Source organism: Cynara cardunculus, unplaced genomic scaffold, assembly GCF_001531365.2.
Source record: "Cynara cardunculus var. scolymus isolate 2C unplaced genomic scaffold, CcrdV1 Un_Scaffold_4361, whole genome shotgun sequence".
Taxonomy (NCBI): Eukaryota; Viridiplantae; Streptophyta; class Magnoliopsida; order Asterales; family Asteraceae; genus Cynara; species Cynara cardunculus.
In genome coordinates, this window is record NW_020201859.1 from 8,097 (window position 1) to 21,703 (window position 13,607).

The window sequence follows — 13,607 nt, forward strand, 5'->3', positions numbered from 1 at the left end:
TCAATTTTGTCTAGCCAACCTGAAGAGAATTTGACTCAGCAAACTCAGTTAGACATTTTATCAGAAGATGTTGATAAACCTCCTTTGAGGTTTACTTATAGAAGAAGAAATCAGTCTTGAATAGTTGAGCTGCTGTCTTTAACTTCGAATAAGTGAGGGTAGTTTAGTAATTGAGTCTGGCTTAAATAGGGAGGTGGTCGTTAGAAGTCAGGTATTCTGTTTTGATCACTTTGAGTTGTAGATTGTTGAAGCGTAAGCTTTGGGGAGAGAATCCCAGACCTCTCGAAAGTCTGGGAGTTGTATCAATCACAATTTGCAATAGATTGGCCGATAATTTCAGCCTGGTTCGTTTCAATTGTCGACTTACCTATCGCGATACTGTTTTCTGTGAGTTTCACGTTTACGATTTGGCTAGAAGGTACGTTTTCTGTTTACGAATTAAGCTAGGGTTTATCAAATTGGTATCAGAGCACGTTTCGATTGAAGATGGCGAACGTCACGACGCGAAGCACTAATAATCGAATTGAAGATTTGGAAAGTAGTGTTGGATCAATTGAGAGGAGTCTGGAGCGTATTGTACAGCAAATTGAAGATCTGAAGAATGAATTTGTGAATCGAACGAATGCTACTAATTCTTCCGATGAAGCGATGACGACACGGGTAGAGCGCGGGGAACGTAATCGAGGCGGCCAGAATCGATTTCTGGCAGTGAAAGGGCATAAACTGGAGATCCCGATTTTTGATGGCAAAGACCCAGATGGTTGGATTTTGAGAGCTGAACGGTATTTCACACTGAATCAATTGAGCCAGGAAGAGAAGATTGACGTGTCTTTTGTTTCATTTGAAGGGGATGCACTGAAGTGGTTTCAATGGGAACACAAGAGGCACCCGATTACCAGGTGGGAGGATCTAAAACACCTACCGTTGAGGCAATTCAGATCATTGTCAGCAGATTCTTTGTGTGAACAATTTCTGTCAGTGAGACAAGAAGGATCGGTTGAAGATTACAGAAGAAAGTTTGTTGAGTTTGCAGCGCCAGTGGATGGGATTCCGAAACAGGTTTTTTTAAGTCAATTCATTAACGGATTGGAAGAGTCTATTAAAGTAGAACTGAGACTCTTGGATCCGTTAACACTTAGCGAAGCAATGGAGGTAGCCATGAAGATTGAATTGAAAAACAAAGTGTTATCGAGAGAGAAGAATGCGGGATACGGCAAGAAAACAGGTTCATCTTTCTATTCTAATCAAGAGTCGAAAAGCAATTTTTCTAGTCATGGGTATAATAATGTCGCCAATTCTGTCAATTACCCGACAATTGCAAGTAAAGCAAATACCGGTTTTCGACGTCTGTCTGATCAAGAAGTACAACAAAGAAGAGTGTTGGGTTTATGTTATCGGTGTGATGAAAAATATGCCCCGGGCCATAAATGTAAGAAGAAGGAGATGAGTGTGTTGCTAGTCCAAGATGATGTGTTTGAGGATACGGAACCAGAAACGGAGGAAAAAGTTTGCAATACAGCTAAAATTGTTGAAAAAGTAGAGGTACATTTAAATTCAGTTGTGGGTTTGACTAATCCTAAAACTATGAAGTTGGAAGGAAAGATTGAAGGACAAAAGGTGGTAGTGTTAATTGATAGTGGGGCCACACATAATTTCATATCATATGATTTGGTGAAAAGACTGAATTTAAAAATAGAAGCTACTGGTGAATATACTATTACGTTGGGTTCCGGAAATGTGGAGAAAGGAAGTGGTATTTGCAAAGGAATAATGTTGTCTTTACCTAAAGTTGAGATAAGAGAAGATTTTCTGCCTTTAGGTTTGGGTAATAGCAACGTGATCTTAGGGATGCAATGGTTGGAGACTTTGGGAGCGACTTATGTTAACTGGAAATTACAAGTGATGAAGTTCTCTTGTGGAGGAAAATCGGTAATGTTAAAAGGGGACCCGTCTCTGGGACGTTCGATGGTGTCATTAAAGACGATCGGGAAAATGATCAATCATGAAGGACAGGGAATTTTGGTGGAATTGGGAACTTGTTCGGTGTTTTCAGATAATATGGAGGAATCAAATATTGTTTTGGAACCACTACTAAGAGAATTTGAATCAGTCTTTAACATGCCGCAGGGATTACCACCGGAAAGAGGTAGGGAGCATGGGATCGTGTTAAAGGAAGGGACTGAAACGATTAATGTTCGGCCGTACCGTTACCCTTATTATCAGAAAGACGAAATTGAAAAATTGGTAAAGGAGATGCTCGAGGCAGGAGTTATTCAACCGAGTATAAGTCCTTTTTCTAGCCCGGTATTGTTGGTTAAGAAGAAAGATGGAAGTTGGAGATTTTGTATTTGATTATCGCGCATTAAACAAGGTAAATATTGTTGATAAGTTCCTGATTCCGGTTATTGAAGAACTTTTGGATGAATTGCATGGAGCAACCGTATTCTCCAAACTCGATCTAAAATCGGGTTATCATCATATTCGAATGAAAGAGGACGTTTATAAGACAGCATTTCGAACCCATCAAGGACATTACGAGTTCTTAGTAATGCCCTTTGGATTGGTTAATGCACTGGCAACATTTCAAGGATTAATGAATGAAGTTTTCAAGAAGTATCTACGGAAGTTTGTATTGGTTTTTTTTGATGATATTCTGGTCTACAGTAAAACGATTGTAGAACATTAGGTGCATCTACGGAAAGTGTTGGAGGTTCTTTACCAACATCAGTTGTTTGCGAATAAAAAGAAATGTGAGTTCGGTCGAGATCGTTTGGGGTATTTGGGTCATATAATTTCAGCAAAAGGAGTCGAAGTTGACCCATCGAAAATTGCTGCGGTTTTGGAGTGGGTGGAACCGAAATCGGTAACGGAATTAAGAGGATTTTTAGGGCTGTCCGGGTATTATAGAAAATTCATAAAAGGGTACGGAATTCGAGCCAAACCTCTCACCGATCTCCTAAAAAAAATCAATTTCAGTGGACTTCGGAAGCTCAACTGGCGTTTGATGAATTGAAGAAAACGTTATCATCAACTCCGGTGTTACGCTTTCCCGACTTTTCTAAAGATTTCGTAGTGGAGACAGATGCATCAGGATATGGTCTGGGAGCGGTTCTTATGCAAGAGGAACAACCGATCGCATACTTTAGTCAAGCTCTAGGGCTAAGGGCGAAACAGAAGTCGGTTTATGAGAAAGAGTTAATGGCCATTGTGTTGGCTATAAAAAAGTGGAGACTGTATTTGTTGGGAAAGAAGTTTGTAGTTCGTACAGATCAACAAAGCCTTCGTTTTTTATTAGAGCAACGGGTGGTGGAACCGGAATACCATAAATGGGCTAGTAAATTACTGGGATATGATTTTTCAATTGTCTACAAGTCGGGGAGTTCCAATCAAGCAGCGGATGCACTTTCTCGTAAAATCGATTCGGTGGAATTGGCCAATATGGTGAATTTTACGTGGAGAAATTGGGACGACTTGAAACAAGAAATTATTGGCGATAGTTTTCTGAACCGTATCAAAGACGACTTAAGTTTGGAGAAGGCCGAGCACAAGGGATTCGAGATTCAACAAGATCTGTTATTGTATAAAGGTCGTCTGGTTATTCCTCGTTTGTCCAAAATGATACCGTTAATTTTTGAGGAATTTCATGGATCACCAATTGGCGGTCATACGGGAGAAGATCGGACGTATCAACGTATTGCATCGGAGGTTTTTTAGGTGGGAATGAAGAAAGACATAGTGAATATGGTTAAAAATTGTGAGGTGTGTCAGAGGAATAAAAATCTGAGCGGCAGTCCGGCTGGCCTTTTGCAACCTTTATCCTTACCAGATAAAGTATGGGACGAGGTTTCTATGGATTTCATCGAAGGTCTACCCCGATCGAACGGTATGAGTTCAATCATGGTAGTGGTAGACAGGCTCAGTAACTACGCCCATTTTGTTGGGTTAAAACACCCTTTTAATGCTCAAACGGTGGCCGAAGCATTCGTAAAAAATATAGTAAGATTGCACGGGGTTCCTCAGTCGGTTATTTTGGATCGAGATAAGGTGTTCCTTAGTCGATTTTGGAGGGAGTTGTTCCGTTTGCAAGGAGCGAAGTTGAAATTCAGTTCGGCGTACCATCCACAGTCAAACGGTCAGACCGAGGTAGTGAATCGTTGCTTGGAGCAATACTTGAGATGTTGGGTGTCATCCACACCTAAACAATGGTGCAAATGGCTCCCATGGGCTGAACTTTCGTATAATACCTCTTTTCATACGGCCCTTAAAGTGTCTCCTTTTAAGGTGTTGTGTGGAAGAGATCCTCCTCCTTTACTTCGTTAGAAAGCAAACTCATCGAGGGTACAATCGGTAGACCAAGAGTTGTCGGATAGAGAAGAAATGCTTGATGAAGTGAAATTGCAATTATTGAAGGATCCATTTCGTATGAAACAGTATGTTGATTTGAAGCGAAAAGAAGTGGAGTTTGTGGTAGGAGATTGGGTTTTCCTTAAGTTGCGTCCTTACAGACAGAAATCGCTGGTAATGGGGAATAGCCCTAAACTCTGGCCCGTTTCTATGGACCGTATAAAGTGCTGGAAAAGATTGGGAGTGTGGCGTATCGTTTGGATCTACCGAGTTCAGCGAAGATTCATCCGGTTTTTCACGTGTCTCAATTAAAGAAGGCGGTGGGAAGTTGTATTTCTACTCAAGAATTTCCAACTCAGATTTCTGAGGAGTTGGTATTACTAGCTGTTCCCGAAGATATTTTGGATATGAGACCCTTATCGAATGGTGACGTGGGTCAATTTGAAGTCTTGGTAAAATGGAAAGGAATGTCGGATTTTGAAGCTTCCTGGGAGAATCTTGAAGCACTTCTTCAACAATTTCTGGGTTGTCACCTTGAGGACAAAGTGAATTTTTTTTGGGGGGGGGGGAGTATTGATAAACCTCCTTTGAGGTTTACTTATAGAAAGAAGAAATCAGTCTTGAATAGTTGAGTTGCTGTCTTTAACTTCGAAATAAGTGAGGGTAGTTTAGTAATTTTGTCTGGCTTAAATAGGGAGTTGGTCGTTAGAAGTCAGGTATTCTGTTTTGATCACTTTGAGTTGTAGATTGTTGAAGCGTAAGCTTTGGGAGAGAGAATCCCAGACCTCTCGAAAGTCTGGGAGTTGTATCAATCACGATTTGCAATAGATTGGCCAACAATTTCAGCCTGGTTCGTTTCAATTGTCGACTTACCTTTCGCGATACTGTTTTCTGTGAGTTTCACGTTTACGATTTGGCTAGAAGGTACGTTTTCTGTTTATGAATTAAGCTAGGGTTTATCAGATGTAAAGGAAGAGCTTTTTTCCCGAATCAGGAGCATTGAAACACACTCTAGTTAAGCAGTAATGTTTTTATGTCTATGCTTCTTTACTCCTTTCTTATGTGAGGAAAAAAATTTCAAACTAATTTCCTAACTCCAAACTAAATTTTCCATAATACTCACATCCCAGAGCTTTAGAGTATTTATTTGTGCCAAAAGAAAGTCTCCTGTTTGAAGATTTAGCAATAAGATAAATGTAAAGTCTCTGTAGTACCCTTCATTAGTTCATTAGTCTTTTACACGAAACAAAGCTATGCATGTTGGGAGTATCCTCTATGCATCCTTCACATATAGTTTCAAATATGCTCAAAAAGTTAAACGCACTGACTTTTCCATAATATCCTTTTTCATGCATCCCTAGCATCCTTGGTAATGGTAACAAGTGATTTGGAGATAACCATGAAGATGCTCCAAGTTGCCCAATTCGTACCCGAAGATGTCGTGTAATGCCCATTTGTGGGTCTTAAAATTAATCGGTCACTCTAAGCTAGGTAGTATAGTAAGAGCAATAATGTAACCCTACCGTACCGTTTTATACATTGTTAGTACTTCAAAACTTCCAATGCACACCAATGAACTAATCAAGTTGTTCTTCCTTGACTTGCTTAGCCATCTAAATCAATATCGACTGCCGCTTCCATATGCATTCAGCTCCAGTCACTTCCGTTGTAAATCACTTTGCTTGTGTTTCCACCAATGCTAGTTCAAATAGCAAATCCAGTAGTCACTGAAAATATCGATCTAGCAACTATTACAATCAAATAATTCCTACCACCAGTTTCACAGAAAACCGGTCCTCAGGTTTCAATTACTGCATCTAGCCCTTTCGCTACTTTTAAAAGAAACAGTTGGTTTCAGGGAATCGCATCTGAATATAGAACTTGAAAGAAATCAAACCCCGGTTATGCCTATGTAGATCCTCAAACCTGGCTCCCATGAAGTTAAAGAGGAGTAGATGGGCGTGTTTAAATTGATTTAGCAAATAATTAAAACATCAAAATCATTGATATGGATACCGAGGGTGCAAAGATAAATTTTCTTAATTGGTCTGATAGCAAAAGGGCAGTCCTAACCGACGAGAGGCTACAATTATATAACCGGGTGATATGTCTTCCCCCAAAGCTCTATCATAATCGTGCGAACACGGGTTAGTAGCAATAATGAAGGGTTATAACAGAGAAGAATCACAAGAAAGCCAGGATCAGACACTGAAGTTTCAAGGTCAAATAGGATTGATTGGTAATAGTTTCAGTTAGAGACAGTCAGGCTAAAATAAGCCTGTAAAATTGGAGGCGAGATGAACAAAACAAACCTCTGGACAGCAGATGATTAAAGGGGGGTGAGCAGTGGGTGGAGCGGAGACCGTAGTCGGCGGTGTCCTGGATCTGAGTAGTTGTGGAGACGACGGAGGCAGGCCTCCATGACGATGTGAGAGAAGCTAGCCTCCTGCTTCCGGCTCTCAGCATCCTGTTGATGGGTTGTTGTAGGGTTCCTTCTGTCGAAATCTTCTTCCGTCTTAAAGCTGCCCCTTCGATTTAAAATGAGAAATGTCAGTTGGATCAAAAATCAAAAAAAGAAATTGTTCCATGTTTTATTTATCTTTTACTTTTAGCAAGTGATTGGTTTTGATAAATAATTTTTTAAAATATGGATTTTTATTTCTCTGAATATATAAAACTTTTCAAAAAATAATTACCAAGAGAACAGAGTGAATTTTTATTAATAAAAAATAATATTTGATTAAAAAATTTTGAATAATATAATTAGTTATGTAAATCTTGAAAATAAATAATTTGTTGGAATTAGATATAATTATTTTTAAATATTTTGGATTTGGTTTTTTTTATTTTAAAAAATCTATTGTTGAAGAGTCTCTTAAATTTATGGTTAGCCTAGTTTTAAATTAAAATAAGATATCTAATTAATATAAAGTATTGAAAATTATTGGATTGAATTAATAAAACCGAGGTTGTTTCTCTGTCTTTAGATTTGGAGGAGATGTATTGACGATGAGGATAGAACAAGTATAATATTTAAATTTGTGACTATGAATCTCGTCTCATTTGTTGCAGTCAAATAGACAAAATCCCGACCTAGTTATCATCTCCCACCATGTTCTCGTTCGAGACATTGATTGGTTTTTGTGTTAATCAGTTGATGCATCTTCACTTCCACTGTGTATCAATTTGAAGAGTCCCATATGGGAAGTCAATACAAGTCGAAAAATCATTGTTTGTTGCATTTATCTCCTCAAATACATCATGTCGTCTTTAGGACAATTTCTTGTCCACCACAAAAGGGAGATCCTGCTTTTCAGTCTTAGGTGCATAAGAGTCTCAGCTTGAAAAATCGTCATTTTGAGAAGGTAAAACTTTAAAAACTAAATTATATTCTCTTTTCACTTACTTCTTATACATGTTAGCAAATTTGTAAGTACATGCAAGATCACAAGATGTTAAAGGAACAATCTTTCACAAGTGTTACATAGCTAAAAGAAAACCCATCAACATTTCTTCCTCCAGCTCTATCACAACACAAGCCTGTGGGGGAAATGAAGGATAAATAAAAAAAACAAAAGTTAATATTTATGATTAGAGGTTATGTTGATTTTTTGTAAACACCTTATTTATTATATGGAGAGGTAGTAATATGTAAGCAAGCATACCCTAACTCGTTTTTTTTTATCTTATTAGAAGGGGTATTTACGCAATGCAACGAGATACATCTCAATTTTAATATTTCGTTTTTTTGTCTATATCTATGCTATAATACAATGTTATGTGGTTTTAAGAAAGCGACATTTATTTTTTAATAAAATATAAATTTGAAGATATCATAACATTTTAAAATATATATATATATCCATATTAGTATCAAATTAATTATTTAAAAAATATAGTTTTTTTTGTAATTTTGCTAATTCAAAATTTTTATTATTATTCAACTTAAGTTTAATAACGAGATTTTTGTTTGTTTGTTAAGAATCTAACTTTTTATTGTAAAAATAATAATTAAGTATCACGTTAGAACTTTATGGTTATCCTGATTATATTTTAGATATTTTATATTTAAAATAATATTTTATTATGTATTTAATTATGGTTATTTACAGTTTGCTACACAAATTCAAACATGCAGTTTTAATATAGTAAAACAAATTCAATGAAAAAATTATAATCGTCAAAATGAGCCAATAACTCCTATGCAGATGGGGTTGGAGAGTGAACCTATTACAAAATCCAATTAGCTAAAATAAAAGTAAAAGTTTTATAAGAGTATTGTTCACTCTAAAATATAAAATAGGTTCGATACAAAAAAGAAAAAGAAAAGGAAACCTTAAATCTTTGTGTACCGACCCTTAATCGAATAGTTGGGGTCCCACTATGTCAAAAGCAAGATAAACCTCATCCATCTCCTTATTTTTTTTACAATCTACTTGTAATTTTGAATTTTAAATAATATGTATCAATAAATAATATTTTTTGTATAAAAAATGTTTTATAATATAAGATAGATATATTTCCCGTCTCTTCAGTTGTTTTTCATGCTCTCTTCCTCCTCTTATCTCTCAATGTTTTCTATTCTAATTATGTTGTAAAAAAATTAAAGCATAAAAACTACTACAAGTAAAAAATTGTAAAAATAAGAATGCATGAGTATGCACATTAATGAGGGTTTGAATTAGATTTGTTCTCGATTTATTAATGTTTATTGAATAAAAAACAAGTTGAGTCCATATTCCATTAAAATGGTTTTAGAAACAAATATCTGATGAAGGAAATATATCGATTTTATGCACAAATGTTGGTTTTTAATATATGGAGGCAAGGGGATGGTGATATGGAACAATTATGATCATTTAAATCATACATAGTAGTTAAATTAATCATTTAACAAAGTTTAACCATTTAATATTTAAAGATAAAATACAAAGACAAATATCAAAGATGGTTATTTAGCATAACAATCAAACAACAATTTTAACCATGTGTTATATAGGGTAAATGTTTGTTTTTCATAATTATTTTTTAAAACCACGTAAATATCATGTTTTACATCATACTTTAAGTTTTTATAGAATTGAATAACTTGGTTATATGATCGAACACCCAAAACAAATTTTATTTTGTTATAGTATGTCGGAGTCGGAGTCGCAGAAATAAATAAAAAAAGTTAGGTCAGCCCCAAAACAAACCCATAAATTTTAAGTACAAAACACAAGTGTGAGCCAGCCGGATTTCTTAAAAGGAAAATGAAAAAAAAACGAGGGTTCGGACAGCTGGACGGTACGGAAATTGGCCTTTTCATATCATATGCTCCCCCCTCCTCCTCCGTTTGCCGCTCATATTTTTACCCACTTGTCGAAACCCTAATCTCCATCTCCCTCTCCCTCAGTAGGCATCAATCTCTTATCATATTTATACGCGATCACGTATGCATTTCCATTATCCTTTCACTCATTCCTTCGTTTTTGTCACTCCTTGCAGACTTTCTGGCTTAGACCTCCACGATGGTTGTGCAGTCCGTCCTAGCCACCAAAAATGACGCCCCTGCGGAGATTGGACACACCGTCCAAGATTGTGGGGGAGTAGACACTTATATTTGCTCTCCGGCTAGGAGGATTAGTGCCCGGATTCAGAAGATCGAGAGCAACAAGGCTGCTATTCGACTTCGCCAACGGGAGGAGGACTCTCTCACCAAGGCAGATAAACCGGTGAGGAAGAAGCAGCGATTGAACCACCACAAACAAAAAGGTATAGCGGGTAATGTGCAGACACAACTGGTCCAGGATGAAGGAATCCTAACCGGCGTCACATCTAACTCAGACGGGGGTACAGAGCACACTGAAAAACTCAAGGGTGAGGATATAACAGAGGAGATTGAAACTGGTTCCACCTCCAAGGGCCAAGTTGGAGAGAGGAGTGCTTACGCAATGGTCACAGATACCATTAGAGCTTTTAACAAGCACTACCTTTACTTTGTTCAGGTATTTTCTTTCAGTATTGCTTCTGACATTAAGCATCAAATATCAGAAATGTACAACGGAAACATTACACACGCTGCAATATTTAAACCAAACTAAAACATGCAAGCACAGCAAGTAAAGGTACCTTTGCGTTTTGGCCTCCCACCATTTTAAGGAATGTAAATGTACGGACTGGTACAACTTTTTTTTGGATCTTCTTCCCTTGTTAATTTGTGAACGTAAGGGACTGATGTTGGAGGCGTACCTCCTAGAATAATCATTATTTTACTGATAAATGAACGTTCTGTCCTTCCAACAAATTATTCTGATATAACTGCAAGTTAATTGATTTACTTTATATGATCTGCCATGTCGCAACTTATTTCTGGGAAAACCATTCTGTTATCAATCTGCAATCATGATAGGTGCATAAGTGTCGCTACCTTTCTGTTTCTTGTCCGACACAGAAAGTTCCCATACAAGATTCTATACATAGTTCTACAAGTTGATAATTGAGATTGGTTCCATGCAATTATGTACAGGTGGAAGAATCAAGATGCAAAAAAGACGAAGATGATAGGAAAAAACCAAAGAAACCAAAATCTAAGGTTAGCATCTAGTTAGCCTTTCTCAAACTGGAACTTCTCAAGCTTTTCTAATTGTTACCCAGTTGCTTCTGGTCTATGACCGCATTCAGTTATCTTGTCTGTTAACTCATTAACAATCTGTACCAATTATTTCCTTTTGTTTTAGATTACACTTGAAGCATCTTGAAGATCATCATACTTCATTTAATGTATCACAAGTTCTGGTATACGGCTTTCTAGGACTGCTACCCAACTGATTTACATTTAACATGTGCTCCTTTTTCCTAGTTTAGGCAAGCAGTATGGTTATCTGATACACAGATGTGTCCCTTTCTCACGGTTCAGCCAAGCAGAGAGGCATCTCATACATCTTTTCGTGACAATATTTCTTAAAGATTGCACTATTAGAACAAAGCATTTTGGCTGTGTATTTTCTTTGCTGTATAACGTCACCAGTAACCCAACAGGCTATTCAACATACGTTGCTTTGATAATCTGTAATAGGTAGTTTAATATGCCATCTGTTTGTATAAGGTCAGAGGAATTATGATTTTGGATTAAGGATTGACATGGTAATTTTATATTACAAATTCTTTCCTTCTTTAGTTTTTTGGTACTCATTTTTGTTTTTGTTTTTGGAGCCTCATGTGCATTTGTAGCCGCTTTCTTCATGCATAAACATAACAATGAGATTTTTATATTGCAAGGTCTTTAGGTCATGCAGTTTGCACTTTTTATGCATTGGGTGTGTATGCATGGCGGTTTATTTCTGCAGCTCTAAATGTTCTAGCTCGTTAAAAGCGTGCGAGCGTGCTATAGCTCATGATTTCATGGTTAACAAGATTCTGCCACATTATGTTTTCAGTGTTTATAGTTGATTTTTCTAGGTCTCAACTCAACTAAAAGCTAAAAAGGGCAGTTACTAGTTACAAGGTCCTAAAACTGATTCAAATGTCAAGCTTTAAGATCTTCCCTTATATTTGATGTGGATTAATTTAGTCGTTCACCATTGTGTCCAAACCAAATCGGTGCAAATATCATGTATGTCATTTGGTGAAACAATCGAAAGCTGATGATTTGAATTCCGGACTTCTCAGAACTTGTAGAATCCCAAGTGTTTAGTCACCAACTTATTTACAAGTTCAGTCAGTAGACAGAAGTTTGAAAATACATCAAGCTGCAATATATTTGATCAAGATATTTGCCTTGGTGGTCAGAGATAAGCTGGAGTGGCTAAGAGGATGTATATTATCATCACATTTAAGATCCCTTTATCATACTTGGGACTTTTCTGCATTCTCCTTTTGAATTATCTCATTGGACACTATATTAGAGCGAGATCACCTTCCATGTTTGAGACAACAACTACTACATTCTCCTTTTTTAATTGATCTTGACATTACAATATGATGCAGAAATTTGTGCAGAACCAGGATGCAACTGAAGAAAAAGCAAAGGCCAAACGACCTGATCTTAAGGCTTTATCAAAAGTAAGTCACTCCTTTTAATCATATCTGGTGAAGTAATATTCACGATGTTATAATGTAGTGAAGCTCTGTAGTTACTAATATTTCAACACAATTAATATTTACCTTGAACATATGCCAAGGAAAAAAAAGAAAAGAAAAAGGCACCAACAATTATGCAACTCCATGCTAGAAATGATTTGTGGGTATATGTGAAACATATGCACTTTGTCTAGTTATTGTATTTTGTCTCTACTGCAAAGAAGTTGAATCTAAGTCTATGGTCACATTGTTTTGACAACATAAATGTGCAGATGATGACATCCAATACCATATTATGCCCTCAAAAAAGGATAGGATCAATCCCAGGTTGGTACTGCATGGTCTTGTCCTTTTCATTACATATATCTAAAAGTTCACCAAGATAACACTATTTAGCTGGAATATGGATGCCCTTCTCGCCTTTTTACTTGTAGTCTAAAGAAGTTCAGATTTAGCTGAGATGCATGTAATTGTTGTAGTACTGGAAATAGTTATTGCTATATCTTTTCAAAGGGACTTATAATTGCAGGAATTGATGTTGGGCACCAATTCTTTTCACGGTGTGAGATGGTCACTGTAGGTTTCCATAACCACTGGCTCAATGGAATTGATTATATTGGACAAAGTTCACAAAAGGTAATGTATTTTAATAAGGAAATGACTTACCATCCTTGTTTTGGTTTGTTGTCATTACTAGTGATTGCATAGATGCTTTTGCAGTCTACAAGTTACTCCATGCTTTTTTTGAAGGAGGCTTTTGTGCATCTCTTCACCTAATTCCTCTTTTATGTCGTGTTTTTGTAGGAGTATCCTCAATACAAGTTACCAATTACCGTGGCCATAGTGTTGTCGGGCCAATATGAGGATGATTTGGATAACTGTGAAGATGTTGTATATACTGGTCAAGGTGGTAATAATTTACTTGGCAATAAACGTCAGATCAGTGATCAAGTAATGAAACGTGGAAATCTAGGATTGAAGGTAAGCAGTCTTTTTTAATGAGGTTGACATTGTAATGCATGTGGCAGTTCAGATTTACCAAACTGCATCTTTGCACATGAACATGTAACAAGTGATTGTTGGTGACATCGATACGATGTTATTTGTGCTTTTGGCGTGTAGCTCAGTTGGCAAAGGGGCAGGGTGACTTTGCCCAAAATCCCAAATACAAGATAGGTCCCAGTTTCGATTCCCCCCCCCCC

The 13,607-nt window shown here is 36.9% G+C and overlaps 2 protein-coding genes across 4 annotated transcripts in view; both read left to right on the forward strand.

Annotated features, from left to right (window-relative positions):
- The first annotated feature begins 486 nt into the window (after positions 1-486).
- LOC112504018 lies at positions 487-3,714 on the forward strand. The gene is made up of 4 exons (XM_025107983.1): positions 487-2,304; positions 2,372-2,635; positions 2,729-2,863; positions 2,977-3,714. Exons 1-4 carry the CDS (start codon positions 487-489, stop codon positions 3,712-3,714), a joined length of 2,955 nt encoding a protein of 984 aa, XP_024963751.1.
- A 5,956-nt stretch (positions 3,715-9,670) lies between these two features.
- Positions 9,671-13,607, forward strand: part of LOC112504010 (histone-lysine N-methyltransferase, H3 lysine-9 specific SUVH4) — a 13,638-nt gene continuing 9,701 nt past the window's right edge. The window contains exons 1-7 of one of the 3 annotated variants that reach the window (XM_025107972.1): positions 9,671-9,738; positions 9,832-10,331; positions 10,853-10,918; positions 12,313-12,387; positions 12,678-12,732; positions 12,935-13,041; positions 13,210-13,386. In XM_025107972.1, coding sequence (XP_024963740.1) covers positions 9,855-10,331; positions 10,853-10,918; positions 12,313-12,387; positions 12,678-12,732; positions 12,935-13,041; positions 13,210-13,386 — 957 coding nt within the window. In that variant the 5' untranslated portion in view covers positions 9,671-9,738; positions 9,832-9,854. Of the gene's footprint in view, positions 9,739-9,800; positions 10,332-10,852; positions 10,919-11,075; positions 11,122-12,312; positions 12,388-12,677; positions 12,733-12,934; positions 13,042-13,209; positions 13,387-13,607 lie in introns of those variants that run through there. The other 2 variants (XM_025107973.1, XM_025107974.1) reach the window with 2 other exon arrangements.

What these genes read in the sequence shown, in the direction of transcription:
- LOC112504018 (XM_025107983.1), top strand. Translation starts at nt 487, where the DNA reads ATGGCGAACGTCACGACGCGAAGCACTAATAATCGAATTGAAGATTTG. An exon ending in TAAGTCCTTTTTCTAGCCCG is followed by an intron (nt 2,305 to 2,371) that starts GTATTGTTGGTT and finishes GCATTAAACAAG; the next exon opens with GTAAATATTGTTGATAAGTT. An exon ending in AGTGGGTGGAACCGAAATCG is followed by an intron (nt 2,864 to 2,976) that starts GTAACGGAATTA and finishes AATCAATTTCAG; the next exon opens with TGGACTTCGGAAGCTCAACT.